The sequence below is a fragment of the Myripristis murdjan genome, chromosome 11 (genome assembly GCF_902150065.1).
Source record: "Myripristis murdjan chromosome 11, fMyrMur1.1, whole genome shotgun sequence".
In the NCBI taxonomy this organism is placed as follows: domain Eukaryota; kingdom Metazoa; phylum Chordata; class Actinopteri; order Holocentriformes; family Holocentridae; genus Myripristis; species Myripristis murdjan.
The window spans coordinates 17,522,972-17,543,815 of NC_043990.1; the positions used below are offsets into that span (position 1 = coordinate 17,522,972).

Below are 20,844 nucleotides of genomic sequence, written 5' to 3' on the forward strand. Positions count from 1 at the left end.
CAAATGACTGGTGATGATTAAAATGATTACGCAAAGCAGCATTCATGAGCAGTTTTTCACTGGTGGGCAGCTATTGCCAAACGTTTTTTTTTTCTAAAGCTAGGGTTGCATCCATTTGACCCATTTCCCGTTAAATCGCAAAGTGATAGAGAAAGTAAAGTCCATGTGGCAGCAGCTGAGTCGCCGGTCATTCTCGTGTTACCCGGAGATTCCCACAAACCACATGACAGCATCGTGAGGTGACGTCAGCGGTTCCTGACCCATTTGTCAGGTCCGCCTGCTCCCAGACCAGAGGCTCAGGAGGAGGCAGCCGAAACGAAGGCTGGTGTCGGCACGTACTCTCCGACGAATACCCCTCTATATCACCGGACGCACGTTAACGATATTACCTAAACGGTAAGGATACCGCCTCTTCAGGTCGTCCGTGTTGTTTTTTTCCGAATTGAAATTAAAGCAGCCGTTAAAAAACAACGGTTTTGTGTACGACGTTAGAGCCAGCGGATCTCCAAGCTGCGTCGCTTACCGACGTTCAGCATCTTGCTCGCTGCCAACTGCAGCGTTAGCACATCAGACTCCGATGTAGCTTCATGTTATTAACAAACCAGAGAACGTTATAAAACGTGAATTGGCTAAACAACCGGATAAACTGAGTAAAAATGTATTTAGGTGTACAGAAAGCTGGCAACGAGTCGTAGCCACTTGCCGACATGTCAACGACAAGCTAGCCTAGCATTATCAAACAGGGAGGCGCGGCGTGGGGTCCATAAAATCATGGATGGATTCACTATGGCCAGCCTAAGATCTTTCACATCTCTTGCGTCTTTGTGTACAGTTTCTCCATATTTCGTTGTTACGAAATCGTCCTGTTAGCTTGGAATAATATTAGTCCGGTGGCTGTGGTGTTTTTTTTTTTTTGGACGAGTGTCGCATTTCACCGGACCAGTGCGGCCTAGATGGACAGGCGCCCGCTGCAGGTGTAAAGATGCCGACGAGGCACAGTGTTTACAGTAACGCTAGCTCGATGGCTCCAGGGTGACTGTGCTCAAGTCCTGTTTGTTCGGTCTCCCCTTTTGCTATTGTAAAACATTACCTACATTTGATTAAAACCTGTAATGCGTATGCAACGGTCGGATATTGCAAATTATCATCCCCTGCGAACACTGTGATACTTGTGTTGGATCGCTGTTTTCATAGTCTGCCAATGTGCGTTGTATCGCTCACTATCAAACAAACCATGACTAAACAAATAAATAAATAAGGTGTTAAGCAACTGCATATTGTATGATTCTGCAGATTGTCTCCATACATGTTGCAGTATATATGCTTATGTTTTTTATTTTTTTTATTTTGGCCGAGATGTATTGAAATATGCGTGCAGTAGAGACACTGTTTCACATGGTATTTAGGCTGCTTTGTCTTATCAGTAGGCCTGTTCCTAGCAGAGTTGACAACACAAATGCATACTGTCTCTGTTATCCATAAAATCTGCTTTCTCTATCAGAGGTCTGTGTTTCATTGTTTATTAATAGCTATTACAATAACAGCTTTCATTTGTGGGTAGATCTCTGGTAATGGTGGAATCTCACTAGTTTGAGGTGTTATAGTCTTTCTGGCCTTTTTTCAAGAGGGTTGAACATGCCTGGAGAGATTTTTGACAGGATTTCAGCATTGTCTGCGGTTGGTCAGTAAAAGGAAGAGTGAGGGTAGGAGAATTCTACTAAGCTAGTGTAGTTTCTGCCATTGTGCCACCATCCATCTGTGTGACAGTCTTGAATCTGTTCCAGGGCTACTGAATCTCTGTTGCAGCCATGGAAATAAGTGCCTCATCCTGCACTGGTCTTTTATGGGTTCATTCCATTTTGTTATTGAGGAACAGCCAATGTGTGGAGAATAGGAAAGGTGGAAAATTGAGCATCTTGCAAGTCTCTCTTAGGGTTAGGGTTAGGGGGGCTATGGCTCACTATGTAGAGCACTTACGATGTAATACTAAGGCTAAGCCACAGTGGCCGGGGTTCGAATCTGGCCCAGACCCTTTGATGCATGTCGTCCCCTCTCTCTGCCCTGTCCTTCCTGTCTCTCTCCACTGTAACTCTCCAATAAAGCAGAAATGCCCCAAAAAATTATCTTTAAAAAGAAGTCTCTTTTTTCATTGTAGTTACATGTTTTCTTCAGATGTAGGTTTTCAATGATAGTTTTACTTTGACCAGAACAATAAAGCTGAACCAGCTTGCCAACACCACATCCTAAAATTGTTGGGCATCCTTTTGCACATCATAAATAAAGATTAGGTTATTTAAAAGTGACATTACCAGGTTTTGAAGTTGTGCTGAGCAGGAGCATTGACCAGGCTAAGGTGCTTTGTGATGCAGCCATCTGTCACAAGGTGAGGTGTCTGCAGGTTTGACATAGCTAGAGTTGCTGCTGACACGGCGTGACATGATGACGATATCCCGCCAGACTGCTGCATAGGCTGGCAGACAGGCTGAAGACTCCACTGACAACAGTTCACTGTAGGTCTGTTTACTAAGTGGCCCTGATGACACAGTTTTATAATGACTCAGATTTTTATCCTTGGGTATTGAGCGATTTAACTTGTGTGGTTAAAATCCATACCTCTGTGTTTTATTGCAGCCTGTGAAACAACTGTACAGTCTGTGGTTTGAACAAGTTGAAAAACTTTTACTTTTGAAACTTGTTCTCAGCAGTTGTTAAAAAGCAGCAATAGGCTATACATTTGCATAAATGTTCCTTTCTGCAAGGCAACGGCTTGCATCTGAAGGGAAATTTTTATTGAACTACATTGTCTAAAGGGATTGGAAACACTCAAACTTTTTTTTTTAATGTTAACTGCAGTGTAGACCACTTTGACACAGAAGACAATAACATTAGGTTTTACCTCCACATATAGTTTTTTTGTTGACTTGCCAATGTTTTAGGTGCTAAATCAATATCAATCAACATCTTTATTCCAGGGTCAGTGTTCAAATTACCTGAATGTCTGGATGTTTTGTAGTGTCTCACTTTACTTCAAATCTGCGCAATCATATTGATTTGATAATCCCCTCACCCCCAGACCACCCTTTTCTATATACCCAGTGCAATGCATTTTCAAACTAGTGGGGTAGGTGGAGATGGACTGAAACGGGAGTGTATACAAGTACACACAAATGTTATATCTATGTCCAAAGAGAGTAAAGCTTGTATGAATGAAAAACTAAGAACTGCTTTCCTCTGAAACTTGTGTTTTGAGGACATCACACCAATACAGACTATCACAGAGATTGAATTAAAAACAATGGAAAAAAGTGACTGACAACTTTCTAAGAACTGGCACATTTTGTTTTTCCAAAATTGCTGATGCTGCTGTGATGCCAAGCTCAAAGGGCTTTCTACTGCTGCACAAGTGAATCTCCTATTCTGTGTGAGTGAAACTGCTCCAGTTTCATCCTGATATCACTGACTCACTGGAGTCTTAACTTTTAGCTTGAACAGAGTATTTTGTCCTCTAAAACATCATTTTTTAGAAAGAGTATGATTATTATGTGTTCTGTTATGAACCATCACGACTCCCCACCTGTAACGTGTTTAGGACTCTTTCATAAGCAAGTTGACTTCCACATTGGCCCCACTTCTTTGTGTGGCTGTTGCTTTTTAGCTGTGTTGTTCAGTCATGCACACAGCATGTTATACATAGGCTCGTCCAGTTATTGTGCTAGCCTAATTGTGTTATGTGGCTTTCTGGCTAGCCCAGTGAATCCCTCCCCTTAGCCTAATTCCCCCCAAGCGATAGCCATCAGCAGAAGCCAGGGATAGTGGCACCGTCTTTATCCACAGGGCCAGGACGTCACTCATAAGAGGATTTGAACCCTCCCACTTTACGCATATGGAGCTGTACAAAAACAGTGCTTCACACTTACTTCTCCCCACCATGCACCTGTCTTCACTCTCACTGTTTCAGGCTGAAGTGAAACTACTGTGGCTAAGATGGCACATTTAGAGTGAAGTATGTCTGTCTTTTTCATTTCTTTGTTTTTTTGTTTGTTTGTTTGTTTTTTTAACCACAACAGTGCTTTGCTGTCTGTAGGTTAGTCCCACACCAGTCTATGTGTTGTCTATGCTATAGATTTTTTTTACAGTGATATCTACCTAGGTCTTAAGATGAATGGAAAGAGAAACTTGTTGTCAAAATACTTGAGGAGCCTGTTGTCTGTACTGACCTAGCTGTTGTCATAGTATGCAGGCTGCAGGCATTAGTGTCCTATTCTCTCACTGTCTGATGTGTTAACTGACATTTATACAAGGTAATCTATTATGTGGAGATAGAAAGTTACACATAGACTAGCAGCATGATTAAAAGTAGCATTCACCAGAAACAACTTGCTCTGTGTAAAGCCAGTAAGGTTAAATGTGGCCTACCAGATCACCTGCAACCTTCACTACAGGAAATATAATAGCAATCCTGAGTTACAAAAATTCATTTTGAGTTTTAGTTGATGGATATTGAGTTGATCACATTTGAATTGTGTCTACATGATTAGTAAAGGACTTTCTAGTTAATGAGCTACATCTGAGGGTTTATTTTGTGTACGTGTGTCCAAGCTTGTATAAGGCTACATGAAAGAAAAAAAAAATTAAAGAGCTAATGAAAAGAGCATTACCTGTTCTGATTAAGTGAGTGGTCCCTTGTGCTATAAACCAAAGCTATTACAGAGCAGCTATTTATTATTTACTGATGGACAGATGGATGCACCAGTAATTTAGCAAAACTGCTGCTGCACTGCCTGGGCGGCATGCCTATTGACACAACCATTGTTGTCTAGAAAGCTGGGAGGGATTTAGTTCCTGAGATAATGATTGTAATCTGTTGTGATCTTAATGGAGACTGTCATTACAAAGCAGAGATCCAGCAGCCACCATGTTTCCCTGTTGCAGTCTTGCACTGCACTGTCCCAGTGACGGGCAGACATGGATCAGGAAGACACGCTGTGGATTTGTTTTCCAGTAGGAAATGGAGCATTGTTGCATAATGCTGCCTGATATTTAGTGTGGCTTGGAAAGAGGAAGAGAAACTGCTGGCAGAGAGACAAATAGTTAGATGATGTTATAATGTTGTGATCTGCCACTCACTGCCTACTTTCTCTGTACTCATCTGATATGGTGTAAAAGATATAGTAGTAGCACTGATGCACAGATGCTGTAGGTTACATCACACTGGTCTACCACTGTAAACCTTGTCTGATTCCTGGTCCAGCTCTTCTTTTCAAGGCAGCAATTAGAGGAAATGGTTTTGGCTTCCCTCCTCAGCAGACGTCCCATGAGAATTGTTGGCCATTATGAGACTTGCATATCATCATGGAAAGCACAAAATAACCTTTAAATTTGATGTGAAGTGTCTTTTTTTTTTTTTACATGCTCAGGTCTGTATTCTGCGTTTGGATGTTTGCGTTAGCGTCACAGAGTGCAATGGAGATGGCAGGGAACCTGTTGACTACGAGGAGGTGTTTGTGTGTGGGGGCCTGGCAGGGGAAGGACACTGCAGTAGTGGCCAATGTGTCAAGTCAAGGCAGATTAATAATGCATTCAGTTACCAAGGCACCGCCTGCGTCCATGGCAACATTGTCAGTGCTGGCGGAGGAAACCTTTTAATAAAACCGGTTTTATCAAACAGTGCTTCTGTCATGCCCACCCTACCTTCCTCCTTCACATTGTCTCTGTTACGTGTGTGTGTGTGTGTGTGTGTGTGTGTGTGTGTGTGTGTGTGTGTGTGTGTGTGTGTGTGTGTGTCAGCACAGAGTGTCCATGCAGCTCAGCTTAATTCACAAGAATCCTTCATTCCTCTTGCAGTGAAGAGATCATGCAGGCCACTTTGGGGATCCTTGTTTAGTGGGGAAAATTCACAATGGCACGATGGTTTCACGAGGGTAGGCCAGAGTAGGGCTAGGTGATATGAGTGTTACCAAAGTAAAATGCATTATTTCAGTCTATATCAATAATTATTTATGTGTGTGTGTATATATTAATATTGAGGGAAATGTAATAATTATTGCTATTGTTTTATTGTCCAGCTCTAAGCCAGAGCCATATTTGTTATTTTCCCACCCACATCTGCAAATAATACATTTATTGAAGCTAACCGGTAGTTTTGTATTCACTTAGCCAGCCTGTTGTTTCAAAATGACAATTATGTGTGTAGCCACATAATCTCCTCATGCTACATGAATTCCCAGTAACTTGGCTAATATTTGCATAAGGCCTCAAACATATTTAGTCTTATCAGTAACGCAGGCCTCAGGCATCTTTGGAGAGTGTGAGTGGAGTGATATACAGCTCTATTATTTTGGACTGCTATTCCTTAATTGAAACAAAGCAGTCTGTTCAGTCCTCTCTTTCCAGAGACTGCACTTCCTGACAGTGACATGCTTACTGTCCTGTCTCTTGTCCCTCTTTCAACTCGCTGTCTAAATCCACTGGCTTCCAGATCAGGCTTTCCTAAGCAGCCATTGGTTGAGTTTAGGTGTTTTGATTTCTCAGAATAGTCAGCGATGACAGTTTTCTTTTAAGCTACTTCCCCCCTCCCCTTCTCTCTCTCTCGCCTAAGACCAGCGTGACGCAAGTGTCTGAGCAATGTTTATAGTGATTCCCAGCCCTGTGGCCTATTTTCCTGTATTAGGGGATTTGCTTATGCCTGCTTTCCACTAATAAGTCACTGAATAGGTGTACGCTGTAATGTCATGGCATCATACTAAGAGCCACTGAACCTAATGAAGAGCTGTTTGGTTCATTTTCGTAACTCCTTGAGCAGAATCCAGATATAAAAAAGGTAAAACCGCATCAATGATGATTCTGAGATGAGTGTAGCACTGCTTTAGCTCTGCTTCATCTTTCTTCCTTCATTTTCTTTTTGCTGCATTATTTGATTGCTTGTGATCTTTTTAATCAGACAGATGCAGAGTTTGTATCGTTGCCAGTTTGGCCAAGTTGGTGTAGTATCATCACTTACTGTATGTCTTAATGCTTCTCCTTTTATTCTGCTTTCTTGTGGGACCCAAAAGAGATGTGCTGAATGAGAAGTCATTGCTTAACATTACCACAAAAAATTGCCTCACTGCTGCCTGAGCAAGAGCACGATTCTCAAAACATTTAGCAATCCTGTATGTTCATTCATAACCATTATATGTCTATCGCTTTTTATTTGTGGCACTGTAATAGCTGTAAGAGCAATCTTTTTCAATTTTTGTGATTCTGTCCTAGGCTCCTTAAAAGCCTTTCTCCCACTGTTTTTTGTTTGTTTGTTTGTTTGTTAGTTTTTTTATTTTTGTTTTACCTTGATACCATAACATTTACTACTACAGAGGTAAGGTATTAAAATTGAGATGGAGGTCATTATCAACATCCAGCGTGAACTTAAATGTGTGATTTTAAACATCAAACCTGATTAGTGCATGGTATTTGTGGTGGATGATTTTTTTAATAAGCAAGTACTCATCCCTCCATTTCTATATGTTCCTCTATAGATTGTACTAGGATCACAGTGAGCCTTCCTCCACACCATGTCCCAGGACAAGAGTGGCTACCCTGTTATGGGTGAGAGCAACCCACTCCATAACAGTGTGTATGGACCCCCTCAGCCGGGTTTTGGCATGCCCCCTCCCAACTACAGCCAGGCCCCAGGGGCACCTTACCCACAAGCAGCAGGTATTGGGCAGCCAGGCTACCCACAGGCAGGCCCAGGGTTCGGCCCAGGTCCCTTCCCCCAGATGCCTTACCCTCAGATGCCCTACCCACAGGGACCCTACCCTCAGGGGCCTTACCAGCATGGACCCCAACAGCCCGGTTTTCCTGGAGATCCCAGTGGTGAGTGCTTTGACATGAACTTTGAGAGTAACAGAAATAATATACCTTATGAAATAGACATTTTAAAGGGATATTTCACCCATTTAGAAAAAGTGATATTATTTCACCTCACCCCCAGCGGTTATGTGGGACAGCAGTGTTACTGTCTTCCTCTTCAGTGCTGGCTACTGGCAGGAGGCTAACCATTAGCCTCCTGCCATTGAGATGAACTTCCCCCACGTTAACATTTTAAAAAATATCCAGCACTCAGTAACGTTGGGTGAGCAATCCCTTTGAGGAAACCTTTGCTCACACAGGATGGCTCTTGTCTCATGAATAAAATACGCTCTTTGTAATGATTTGATAGACTCACAAAGCTAAGGGTATAAGGCCAGTGACAGCCAGACAGAGATATGCACTCTGTGTTTACATTCTTATGATCAAAATCAAAAACTTTATGTCAGTTGAATGTATTTTGTTATTTATCACCAGTGCAAATGCTCTAAAGCCAGTGTGCTAAGCTCAAGCCAGGTACATTTTATTGCTGTTATAAAACTGTCCCACTCTGCTTCATAAAGCAGTTTCATTTTTCCATGTGAAAAACACCAGTTTAGATATTTTTTTTCTCTACTGGAGTTTCCACATTAAAGTATGTAAGTACCAAGAAAACAGCTGTAGAGGTTTGTTCCCCCTCCATTCAGTCTCTCATTAGATCAGGGAGAAAACCCATCGCTGGCAATGCTTCTGTGCAGACTACAGCATGGATGAATAGGAAATCAAAAGGATGATCAATATGTTAGTCAGGCTGTGCTGGAAACACTGCAGTCACTTGTCCGTTTGTTAAGCCCCGTTGCCACTTGCTATTTAATTTGACCCTCTGTTGTCTTTCTGTTGTTCTCCAGCCCCCATGGGCAGCCCTGGTTACCATGGTGATGGGCCTCCATCTTATTACGACAATGATGAGTTCACCAACTCTGGCTTTGAGGATAAGACTATCCGACAAGCTTTCATCAGAAAGGTAAAGAGATAAGTGCATATTTACCCTCAAAATACACCAGCCATACTGCACACTTTATTGTCTGATGTCAGGACTCTCAGCCTGCTCATTTGCCTTTATTAGTGTATCAAATTCATGTTCATGCACTGAACACTGAATAATACAAATGAGTGATTCTTTTTTTCCAACACCCCTTCTCCAGGTCTTCATGGTTCTCACAGTGCAGCTGATGGTCACATTCTCCTTCGTTGCTGTCTTCACCTTCGTTGATGATGCCAAGTACTTTGTGCGCCGTAATCCATGGACATACTACATTTCCTACGCAATTTTCTTTGTGGCTCTTATTGTTCTCAGCTGCTGTGGAGACTTCCGTCGCAAACACCCCTGGAACTTGGTTGCATTGGTGAGAAGTTGCTCCATACACCAAATAACTAACAAAACAATAAATACAGAATGTGTTGACTCTAGTGACTTGATATCTTTGACCAAATGACTCCGTATCAGTTTTGTGACAGTGTTATAGGGATGACTGCTTCCAATAGGTATTTACATCCAGCAGATTTTTGATAAATAATCATTAGTAAAGTGGATATGACAACCAAGAGGCAGAACAGCTACAAGAGGCTAATAAAATCAGAAAATTCAAATTTATTTGAAAAAATTGAGACTAAATGTGGGATTTTAAAATATGAGTGAACTATCCCTTTGATGTGTATATTTACAAAAACTAAGTCGATGTAGCGGGTTAAGTGTGTGTGTCTTGTTAGCGAGGTTCATGTGGGTGTGTATTCTCTGCCTCTCACAGTCTATCCTGACACTGAGCCTGTCCTACATGGTGGGCATGATCGCCAGCTTCTACGACACAGAGACCGTCATCATGGCCGTGGGCATCACCGCCGTGGTCTGCTTCACTGTTGTCCTGTTCTCACTACAGGTCAGCACACACTAACATCTTGTACAGCCACAGTAATACGTGTACACAAACCTTCACACACACACAAACAACCCCCCAGCCCCTCCTCGGGCATTTCTCTCTAATTCTGGTTGTTAGTCATGGGGAAACAAACACTGAGAAAATTCCCTTGTGAGTAATTTCACACAGCGATGTAGTCCTCTGTTCACTGTGATCACACTCATACCCAAGAATTTTTCTCTCAGTATTGCATTTTCAAACCTTGAGCTCTGAGCAGGTTATGAATTATCAAATGCAACTTTCAATTTCATTAGTCAGCTCATATTTTCCTGTATTTTTATCTCTGTTCTCTTTTTAGTCTCTCTCGCTTATCATCTTCTCTGAATCTATTTTTCCCCACCACAGAGCAAGTATGACTTCACTTCCTGTCGGGGCGTGCTGTTTGTGTGCCTGATTGTGCTGCTGCTCTTCTCCATCCTCTGCATCTTCATCCGCCACAGGATCCTGCACATCGTGTATGCCTCACTGGGGGCCCTCCTTTTCACCTGCGTGAGTTTTCATCCTCATACTTTGCTGCCTTTAAGAAATGGCAACGCTTGTCTTATCGGGGATTTCGGTAACTCATGCTTGTCTTTTAGATTATTGCTGCTGAGCTGAAAACATCAAAATAACACAACAGTAATGGTTACATGGATTAATTTGTGACTTGAGCATGATTACATTATGTGATTACAGGTCTAAACCTACGTTAATGTCATCCCCAAGCTATTGTTGCAATATTGAGGTTCAAAAATATTGAAATATTTGATTTTGTCCATAACACTCACCCTTAATGTACATAAAGTTAAATTCCCAACTGGGTCATTTGAGATTTGTGTGGTAAAGGCGTCCAGCAGTCTAGATACTAGAGTCATTGCCACTGGCATACAGAGGGTTTTCCACGTCTTGGTGAACCCCAGTCTGCGCAGGGAGGGATAATTTCATCTGCAGAATCATAAGAGCCAAGTACAAACAGTGCAGGAAAAAAGATTCTGCCTTGTGAAAGCAAAGTGGAAAACTAACCCTATGATCATGATCTAACTGGAGTTATATGGTCATGTTTCATAAGAGACTCAGGGAAGAGAGTTGTCAAATTGTAAGACAAAGGGTGAAAGAAGACTTCTGGGCCAGCAGAAGAGAAGAGGGAGGAAACTCCATGAACATTAGAGGTCAGCTAGATGAACAACCAGACAAAGGGCAAAGGTGATATTGACTTGTTAAGGAGTAACAAACATTTGGTGAAACAGCTCTACTTTCCTTGAGCAAACCTATATGCACAAGTTCTGAGGACAACATTCAGTGATAGTAGAAACACAGATAGGAACCAAAACATATTAGTGTGACAAATACTACTCAGTGTGGTGTCTGTGTTGTGTCAGAGTCTAGGAGCCATGATAATTGAAAACTTGTGAGGCAGTGCAGATGACAGTATTACCGTGAGCAGGACCGGAAATTGATTTTATTCTAGTTGCTATATACTGTACAAGAGTTTGAATACATATTCATCTGTATGGAAGAAATGCATCATGAAAAAAGTATATCTGTGTAAAGATCGTGGCATCATGTCAAATCTACAGTGTTCTGCCCATATGCTCTCACTCAGCATCATTACAAGGATGTGGCTTTACATTTGACTGGTATTTCCTTTGCGTCTCAAACTATCAAACAGACATGACTAATTCCGTCTTTGTTTCCTCTCCACAGTTTTTGGCCGTGGACACCCAGCTTCTTCTGGGCAATAAGAAGCTGGCCCTGAGTCCCGAGGAGTACATTTTTGCAGCCCTCAACCTCTACACTGACATCATCAACATCTTCCTCTACATCCTGGCTATAGTGGGACGCTCCCGTGAATGAGGGTACCCCCCCTAAAGGGGACAGATAGGGGAGATGGATTATGCCTCCTCTTGTTGTGGAATGATGCTAAATTGCCCACTTTTCTCTGATTCCTTTTAAACTTTTTTCTTCACTCATTGTTTCTCCCTCACACTTTCATTCCTCTCCTATCACACAACCCCCATATTTTGTGCAGAAGCAGGTAGATTGGGCTGTGAAGGTGTTGCGGTCAGTCATAAAAAAACAACGGAGAGTGCTAATTTTTAATTTATTTATTTTACAAAAATCTCGCCGTTAAAGCCAGACCACTGAGATCCTTCTTTTTCGCCTCCCTCCATTTCGACGATTCTGCTTGCTCTAACTGTCCTCTGCTTCTACTAACACACATGACTGTGTACAGTACTTATCCACTAACTTCCACTTTGGCTTAACACATGTAGAAGAACATCCTATCCCATGTCTGCTTGGCACTCTGCCTTGCCTTGCTGCACAGAGATTGAACAGGAAGAGTGGGGAGCACGTCGGTGGCACTTTAAATCGAGTGCAGTGCTGTGATACAGACCAGCTTTGCCTGAAGGGAAGAAGCTATCGCAAGAAAACAAAAAAAAACTAACAAAAAAACTTCCTTCAGTATACAGTATGTTTCCGAGACCTTCCTCCCTCCCTTTTCAGCCTGCCAGTGTAAATTAACTCTGCATGGCAACGATGGAAACACAACTAACGATGTGTTATGATTCTCTAGAACCACCAGAGGAATACTTCTCCTAGCTTGCTTGTTAACGTCGCTGTAAATAGTTCAGTGTATTACTGTATATGATGCTAATGTCCCTCACTACTGATCTCTAGGCATGCTGGAGTGAGTCATACAGATGTGATACTTAATGAGGAAATATGTGCCCTGACATCAGAAATTAGCTAATCCAGTACAATGACCAAAACTCTTTCAATGGCGTATAAGGAATGAAGTTTAGTGTTGGGTGTACAAATACAGTTAAACGCAAATATATATTTATATAGTCTCTATATATAGTCATACCGGATATCTTTCTCAGAAAGAGAGAAATTGATGCTCTGAAATAATTTTCTATGATTCCAAAGTTTAAACTAATATTCCCTGAGGATCTTTCTTTTCTTTCTTTTTTGTTTTCCCTGTTCTTTTCTTCACTAATTCCTTTTTGTCTGGTCTTTTATGTCACGTGAAATTTAGTGCTGTATTTTTTTCCATCATAACAAATGTGAAATATTTAAGTATTGAAATTTCTGATCCGTTTTGTTTCAAGCTCTCAAGCCACCTCAGATTTTTAAAAGTAGTTTGAAGTTGATGGACAGTAGGCAAGAAGGACATGGTAGGAATAATTTATCATTCTATTTATTGAACTTGCTGTAGAGTACAGGGTTGTTCTGATGTTAGTATAGGCTGGAAACTTGAACATTACATTTTGAAGAGATGGTCTCCTTGGAGACTGTTAATGATAGGAATGTGTGCCGTTGTCTCTTGTGTTGAACCTTGAGTGTCCACATCAGCACTTGAAACTGCAACACGCAGAGTTTCAAAGAAGTTGGTACTGAAGTTTGCCGTGAAAATATGAAACATGGATTACATTTGAACTCTATAAAAGTGATCTAGGGAAAATTAATTGATATAAATATTTCTTTCTCACAACATGAATGGCATACTACATATGTATATGAGGACGTTTTAATCTGTGAGTTCTGTTTGCATTTTTCACCTGTTGCATGACCTTCTCCTCACATTTGCATGTGCTGATAATGCACACTGCACACCAGGTGTTTCTGTTTCAGAGAGACACAGTGTTGTAAAGCATTGTTTTGGCAGCCCTGTTAGCAAGTTTTTTTTCCCCCAGCAAAGGGAGGGGATTTCTAATTGACTTACATTCATTCTCTACAGTCTTTCCCAAATGTTAGTCATAACAAGTTTATGCCTAACCTGACCTTAACCCTTACCTTAACGAGTCAGCCAAAATGATCACTGAAAAATTCCTTCACCTTCCTGGGGTGGAAAAAATTTGCACCCTGTTTAACTTTTTTTTTTTTTTTTTTTTTTAACTCTTGTGTTTGTATCTAACTAATGTGTAAGTGTATATATGACTCCTTAGTGGTTTGATGTGTATAGAAAAAGTGATTTGGGCTTTGTAGGTCTGTTTGCACTGTATATTTGCATTGAATCAAACTGGAATTGCATTCTCTACACTGCTGTTCGCTTTTCATTAAAAGAAATACAATGGAAAGGTGTCATTCCCTGTGTGCTCATTCACTTCCCATAAACAGACAGTAACAACAAATTTTCTAAAACAAGGACTATCCCCAGTCTCTGGATAAATATTTCTGGTACACTGAACTCTAGCTGTTTTTGAAGGCAGCCACACTCTGTCTTGACTGCAAATACACTGCCTTGCTGTAACATGACCACTAAAGAGTCATGCAAGTAACAAATTCCTCAGTTTGCCAGGCCGTGCAGTTTGAGAGTCTGGCGCACAACCACAGCGAACGTACTGCAACCTAATAAGATCAAATAATCAACAGTTCAGATATGTAATGCAATCAAAGCAAAACTGCATGTCATTCCTGGTCAGCAGCAAGAGTGTGACTGTTGTGGTGCAGGAAGTCGGATAACACTGCCAGGGTTAGATTAAATCATCCTGCAGCCTCCCATTATAAAAATGTACTATATTGAGAAGTGTCCACAAAATAACATGCTTTGCAATGGCTCTGTGCAGTGTATTTTTACAGCTGACAACTAAATATTGACTTTTTTTTTTTTATCATTATTGTTCTTATTATCCAGTATTAGTAGTATATGAAAAAACTGTCTCTTTAACGGTTGCCCAACTCCAAAGCTTACACACACCACACCACACACAACACACACACGTATAGTATATATATATATAGCCACACCACACACACACGATATATATATATATATATATATATATATATATAGACACACACACACACACACACACACACACATATATATATATATATATATATATATATATATATATATATAGATATATATATATATATATATATATATATATATATATATGCTATTATATATATGCTATTGCAAAGCGAGCAGGAAAATGGGTTTTGTGTCTACTTGTGGCCCACAGGCGCACGAACACCGCTATAGTTTGGGCGCAAGTCTCGGAGCCGCTTCGACGGTGAACGGCTCACAACGGGATAAAGTTTGCTTTTGTTTTCCCTTTTGCTTTCCGTAAAGCCTGTTCGAGCCGGATAAATAGGACAAATCTGCAGGTAAGATGAAATAAACTCTACATGTGCAATGGAATACTTGAAGGTTCAGCCGGGCCTGAAACCGTTGAGTTTGGAGGTGGCTTGTTGGGTTTACAAAAGTATGCTAACACACAGTTGTGTTAGAAAAAGGGAAGATAGTCATTAAATTCATAGTGTTAGTTGTTAATTAATTATTTAAGTGGTCCCTGTGTCCGCCATGCGTCCACTATTTACCAGCTAGCTAACGGAGCAACCGGAGGAAAGCTAGCTTGTATGGCTAGTTGATGTTAGCGAGCTCATTTGAAATGCTAACAGCTTGGCCCTTGTTTTTTCCTCACAGGTTTCAACCTTCAGGGTGTTAGTAAAGCCCCCAAAACGTAGTTAAATTAGGTTATGTTGCAAAGAAGCAGAGGTGTTATTTTAAAATACAAATGCGTTTACGTTTACAATCTTCTGTGTAAGGCACGGGTGGCGGAAACATGGAGGAGTCTAAAGTTGAACAACTGGCTAGCAAAACTGAGGAGCATCAGCAAGGTATGTGATGTATATAAAGTATGGACATATTTGCACAGCTTTTTAAACCTCTCTGGTTTAGATATTGTGACTTGCGATAGGGGAGTTTTAACAGCCCTGGATAGATGGACGGTACAAAACAGTCCGCTTGCACAACAGTGACATCTATCGGACAAAGTAGGAACTTCATCTACCTTTCATTTCTGAACAAATGAACCTTGGGGATAACTTGGGGCAATTATCATCACCTTGTCTCAGACATTTTTGCGCTACACTGCCCGGATTTGATGGTAGTAATGGTAGCAGCATTTAAAATCATAGACACTGCCAATTCACAACATTTCATTCGCGATTATTTTCTACGAGCAGTGGAATAAACAACGTGATCCTCTTTCACGCCTACGCAGTATGGTGATGTGTTATTTCTCTGATAACCGATCTTCTTGGGTAAATTATGCTGTGAGTATTAACTGCATGTGACGTTTATTAGTCACCCTATTCCAGTTAAATAGGATGATCGCCGCTCAAACAGGTCTCCGTCGGCTATGGTTAGGCGAAATAACTATCTTCATTTGAGGACTACCTTTGGTTACACTTCGCTTCCGCTTGTAAGTCGTTTAAGTCTTTCTCTTAACAACATCAGTATGTTTAGGAATGACAAGGCGATACAGCGCATTGTCGGTTCAAATTGGAGATGGAAAACGCTCGACTGCGTATATTGACGATAATAACGTTAATATAAAAGTGTTTTGGGGTATGCACCAATAAGCAGACTGGCCTTCTGATGACGATATGCGAATAACCACGCCGTTGCTTATTCTGCGCTAACAAAAGCTATTTCGAGGACTGTTAACGCTTCTTTACACAATTGTACATTATGAACTCGACTGTAATGAAATCATTTTAGGTAGATGTTACGAACAATCTCCATAGTATTTTCATGCAAACTTCAGCACCATGACCCAGAAAGCTTTACGTGAGGGTAGGCCAGTTCTGACGCATTCAGTCAGTATCGTCAGTGAGGTACATCCTTACCTGTTACTCCAGTAATGGAGTATCAGAAAATGATGAATGGAGGTTTATGAGATATGATTATTATCTCTGGCTTGTGGAGAACAGCAACACTCCACAAGACCCATTCTGATTATCGAATATGTTTAAACAAAATAAATATTTTATGGTGAAGGAGCTGTAGAGTTTAACTCTTTATAATTTGTGTAGTAGTGAAAGTAATAACATAAACTCCTGTATCTTCAATATTTACACCTTGCAGTGGTAGCTAGCCATGTGCCCTGTATCGCTGACAGTCTGTACATTTCCATTTCAATCAAAAACACCACCAGATGACTTCAGTGATTAGTTCCTCCTCTCTGCTTGAAGGTGAGGTGATCATCACCTGGCAGAGTTTTTAGTTGGAATGAAAATGTGCAGACTGCATAACTCTACACTGTTTAAACTGTTTATTTAACCACTGAACAGTGCAATGTCCCCGTGTGTATCTATACATATGCTCATTTTCTTATTTCAGTATTTATTGTTGTAATGCGTAGTATTAATCAATGCAAATATTTATACATAATGCACATACCTTTTTACGTTGGATTTAAAGCACATATTTATACATAAGCACATACATTTTTTACACATTTCTAATACAACATATTTTATTTTTTTTTATTTCTGCAACTGACCCAGTTTCCCGCAGCAATTATAAAGTTTTTCTGGTTGCTGATTTTAGAGATAAGGTCCCTGGAAGAAGAAATTAAAGAGCTAAGGCGCTTCATAACTCTTTGCAGAAGGAGTTTGCATCTAGTAAGATACTGAATCATCTTTCACTAAACTTTGTGTATCCGTGTTTCTAGATGGTAGACAAAAGTTGACACCATGTGCATCGTCTACCTCCAAGTAAATCCCTTGAATCCCATGGAGAACAAAACAAAACATACCAACACCAGTCGCCCAGTCATCCATAGTCATCTTTCTGATTGTAGGAAATTAGCAGAGTTCAAAGTTTCATGCAGGGATACTTTGCCATAGATATGTTCTTGTTAATATTTTATTTAAACCAATACAGGTTGTCCATTTATGTTCTATTACACAAGTGGGTTGAAGTAAATATGAATTGTTGATAATTTTTTGTACTATTTAATGAAGTTTGTACACCACAATTGTTATTATTATTATTATTTGTAGAACAACGTGAAGCTTATGAACTGGAGAGAATCCTCCAAGAGAAAGAAGGTACAAATTGAGGTTGTCATCAGTTTCTTGAGCTGTAATGGAGGTATTCTGTCAAAACCCACACATTTAACACACATTTAACAGAACAGAGTGTGTGTTTTCATTCACTGATGTCTGTAAACAATGAGAGCATGAATACACACTTGCTTGCACTAATTATGACCAGTAGAATCAGCAGAGGTTTTTCTGCAGAGACGAACAGGATCCTGGCAGTTCCAGTGGTGACGAGTCAGAGCAGGAATGTTTCAGGTGAGGCTCTGCACTAATATGTCAATGGGCGTGTTTCCTCAAAGTTTTGCTCCAGGATGAATATTACTCATTTTCCTCATCCTCCTTGGTAGATCTGATACATGTATTTATTTTGACACATAATGGCAGTAAATGACAGTACACGTTCTGCTACATGTTAGAACGATGGTTAATCACCACAGATGCTAAGTACAGAATTAAAAATCTCAAGTTGAGCCCTAGATGTTTGAGATTAATTTTATAGGCGTAACCATCTTTCCTCCTTTTCATGATATGCCATTTTTATTTTTTATGCTTTCATTTATTGTTTGCTTTTCTGAAATTCTTTTATATACATTCATGATAGAATCATATTTGGTGTATAACAGATTGTATTGCAGGCCTACATGACGTCCTTGGACAATTCAACAGTTTGTGACGTCGATATGATAAACATTGTCGTGCAGCATTCCAGTATCATATGGTGCTGTTGTATCAAATATACAACATAATCCTGATACACATTACGCGAAACATGTTCCTAGAGGCACATGCCCTCAGGTCGAACCCTAGATTCTACAAGTCTCACAAGGAAATTACTGGAGGGATGGAGCTCCATTCTTGCAGAAGATATTCCCTCATTTGGTGTTTTGTGGGTGGGTTTTGAGGGTAGTGGGAGGGCACTATCTAACACATTAGTCCAAAATCTCTAGGTGTTAATTTGGGTTGAGATCTGGTGAATATGGCGGCTGTAGCAAATCATTTACTTCATTTTCATCCTCATCAACAATTCAGAGAGCTCTCATGCCCCGTGGATGGAGGAGATTGTCATCCTGGAAGAGACCACTCCCCTCAGGATAGAAATGTTTTACCATAGTTTAAAGGTGATGACTCAGAATAACTTTGTTTTGGCATGAGTCTTCCTACTAAGGGGACAAGTGGACCCAATCCATGCTAGGAGAATGGTCTCCCACATCATAACAGAGCCAGGGGACCTCCTCACTGTAAGGGTCAGCCATTCAGGCCTGTAGTGTTATCTTGGTGACACCACGTTGTGCACTCACCCGCGCGCTTGTCCAGAATATGGTGAAGGATGACGTGAACACAGAATCACTTTTTCCACATCTTTGTAGAGCCAGTGTCTACGGTTTTGTGCCACTGAACTCTCAAAAATGTGCATTTGTCCCTTGTAATTAGGGTTTATGAACAGCAGCCCTACTGTAATATCCCTCTCTACATACAGGGTCTTTTGCAATGATATTATTCCTTCCTTCCTCCAGTGGAGTCCCAGAATCTGTGCTAAGGTGTACTTAAGCTGGTCTGTTGGCTCAACACTTGATTAAGACTATTTATGTTGGGTTTTCCTTAATTTGGTCACCCATCTTTAGGTGAATTGTTCATGCCATGGAGAAAAAACTGTAGTGTTTATTTCCTTTTGTTGGTCATGGTTTTCCAGGCAGTTGCAGCTGAAAACAAGAAAACTGAGGAGCGGTTGGAAAAGTACAGTGTGAAATCCAGGAATTCAAGCTTAAACACCGAAAGCAGCGGTATTTATCAGTAAACTACAGCATAAAGAGTTGTAATAAAATAAACAAGACCAGTTAAACATATCCTTGAAATCATGTCATACTGTCGAAGAATAGACTTTAAAATCTTATTACTTTTCTACAAAGCACTAAACGGTCATGGGACTACATATATTTCTAACTTGAACCACATGAGGCATCCAGAGCCCTCAGGTCATCTGGGAGAGGTTTGCTCAGTGTTTCCCAGAATTAAAACCAAACAAGGTGAAGCAGTGTTTAGTTTCTGTGCTCCCCACCTGTGAAATACACTTTCTGAACACATGAGGACTCCCTCGCCTTGCCTCGCCTTTCTCTGCTCTATTTTATTTTTTAATATTGCAGAATGAAGTTTGAAAACAGCCTTCATCAGCTGATAGAGCAGCATAAGAATCTGCACTCTGTCTTTGTGAGTTCTGCTTGCTGCTGCATTTTTAACAGTGATTCATTTGAGCTTATTTTCCTCTTTTTTCCAAAACATCTAAACTAAAAAAAGAAAAAACTTGCTGCCTTTTTTGTTGTTTAAAATAGATTCATATCCTTGAAGTTGTTGCTTTTTCCCCAGACCCCGGAGAGACTTCCGCATGAAATCGAGAGAGTTGAAAACGCAACACGACAGCTGTTAGCAGTCGGTAAGCATGTAACAATGTGCTGTTTGTGTGAGCACACATTATTATTCACACCTTTCTGCGAATGTGCATGCAATTTGTTTCTAAGTTTTTAATCTAATTTAATTTGGCCTTGTTCTGTGGTTCCTGTAGAACAAGTTAAGTTGGCTCAGCTGCACCACCTGGATGAGGAGCTGGAACAGATGAAGCTGAAGCAACAAGGGGCAGCAGCAGCACAGACTCAGGGCTAGAGCTACATAAAGTTTTAGAGAAGCAGTAATAATCCTTCATTCTACTCCCACCAGGACACATTTTCACTGCATATGTAAGAAACATCTTTGCCTGCCAAACCCTATTTATTTGCCAAGCCCTTGACTCTTTTGAATGGTTGGTTTTGATGTTAATTGTTCTATAAAGCTAGAGATGCTGCGCTAAAAAAGGCAGTTGGTATCCACTTTGTTTGCTGTCATCCTTGCTCCATTTCATATCATACAAAGTCTAAGAATTTGGATCAGTTCACACAAAGCAGGTTACGTATTTAACATATTCTTACAAGGTAAACAGCAAACAATAAACATTTTATTTACTGATACCTGGGTATTTACTGCTTACTGATATTTACTGTTCTTGATTGTTGAACTAGTCTGTTATAGGCCATATAGTTATTATTGTGTGCGGTATTTATTTGCACCATTATTAGTTATTTTGTATTGAGACAATGTAAAGGTGTTCATATAAGAAACTGAATACAGTTTATTCTCAGTGTTTTCAAATTGTTGTCAAAGGATTTGTATTGTGTGATTTCCTAACAAC

The 20,844-nt window shown here is 40.5% G+C and overlaps 1 protein-coding gene, 1 long non-coding RNA gene and 1 other non-coding gene across 3 annotated transcripts; all 3 read left to right on the forward strand.

The window, feature by feature from the left end:
* The first annotated feature begins 261 nt into the window (after nt 1–261).
* On the forward strand, nt 262–13,869 carry grinaa (glutamate receptor, ionotropic, N-methyl D-aspartate-associated protein 1a (glutamate binding)). The gene is made up of 7 exons (XM_030063157.1): nt 262–396; nt 7,515–7,854; nt 8,736–8,851; nt 9,033–9,233; nt 9,636–9,764; nt 10,149–10,292; nt 11,487–13,869. The coding sequence occupies exons 2-7, from the start codon at nt 7,551–7,553 to the stop codon at nt 11,634–11,636; spliced, it is 1,044 nt and encodes a 347-aa protein (XP_029919017.1). The 5' UTR covers nt 262–396; nt 7,515–7,550; the 3' UTR covers nt 11,637–13,869.
* An 875-nt stretch (nt 13,870–14,744) lies between these two features.
* LOC115368049 (uncharacterized) lies at nt 14,745–20,801 on the forward strand. Its single transcript, XR_003928976.1, has 9 exons — nt 14,745–14,900; nt 15,342–15,413; nt 17,131–17,204; nt 17,586–17,633; nt 17,826–17,882; nt 19,318–19,408; nt 19,769–19,832; nt 19,989–20,055; nt 20,185–20,801. It is a non-coding gene; the product is annotated as an uncharacterized LOC115368049 (long non-coding RNA).
* LOC115368456 (U8 small nucleolar RNA) lies at nt 16,405–16,537 on the forward strand. Its single transcript, XR_003929035.1, has one exon. It is a non-coding gene; the product is annotated as a U8 small nucleolar RNA (small nucleolar RNA).
* Nucleotides 20,802–20,844: the final 43 nt, after the last annotated feature.

What these genes read in the sequence shown, in the direction of transcription:
- grinaa (XM_030063157.1), top strand. Translation starts at nt 7,551, where the DNA reads ATGTCCCAGGACAAGAGTGGCTACCCTGTTATGGGTGAGAGCAACCCA. An exon ending in GACAAGCTTTCATCAGAAAG is followed by an intron (nt 8,852 to 9,032) that starts GTAAAGAGATAA and finishes CCCCTTCTCCAG; the next exon opens with GTCTTCATGGTTCTCACAGT. An exon ending in TTGTCCTGTTCTCACTACAG is followed by an intron (nt 9,765 to 10,148) that starts GTCAGCACACAC and finishes TCCCCACCACAG; the next exon opens with AGCAAGTATGACTTCACTTC.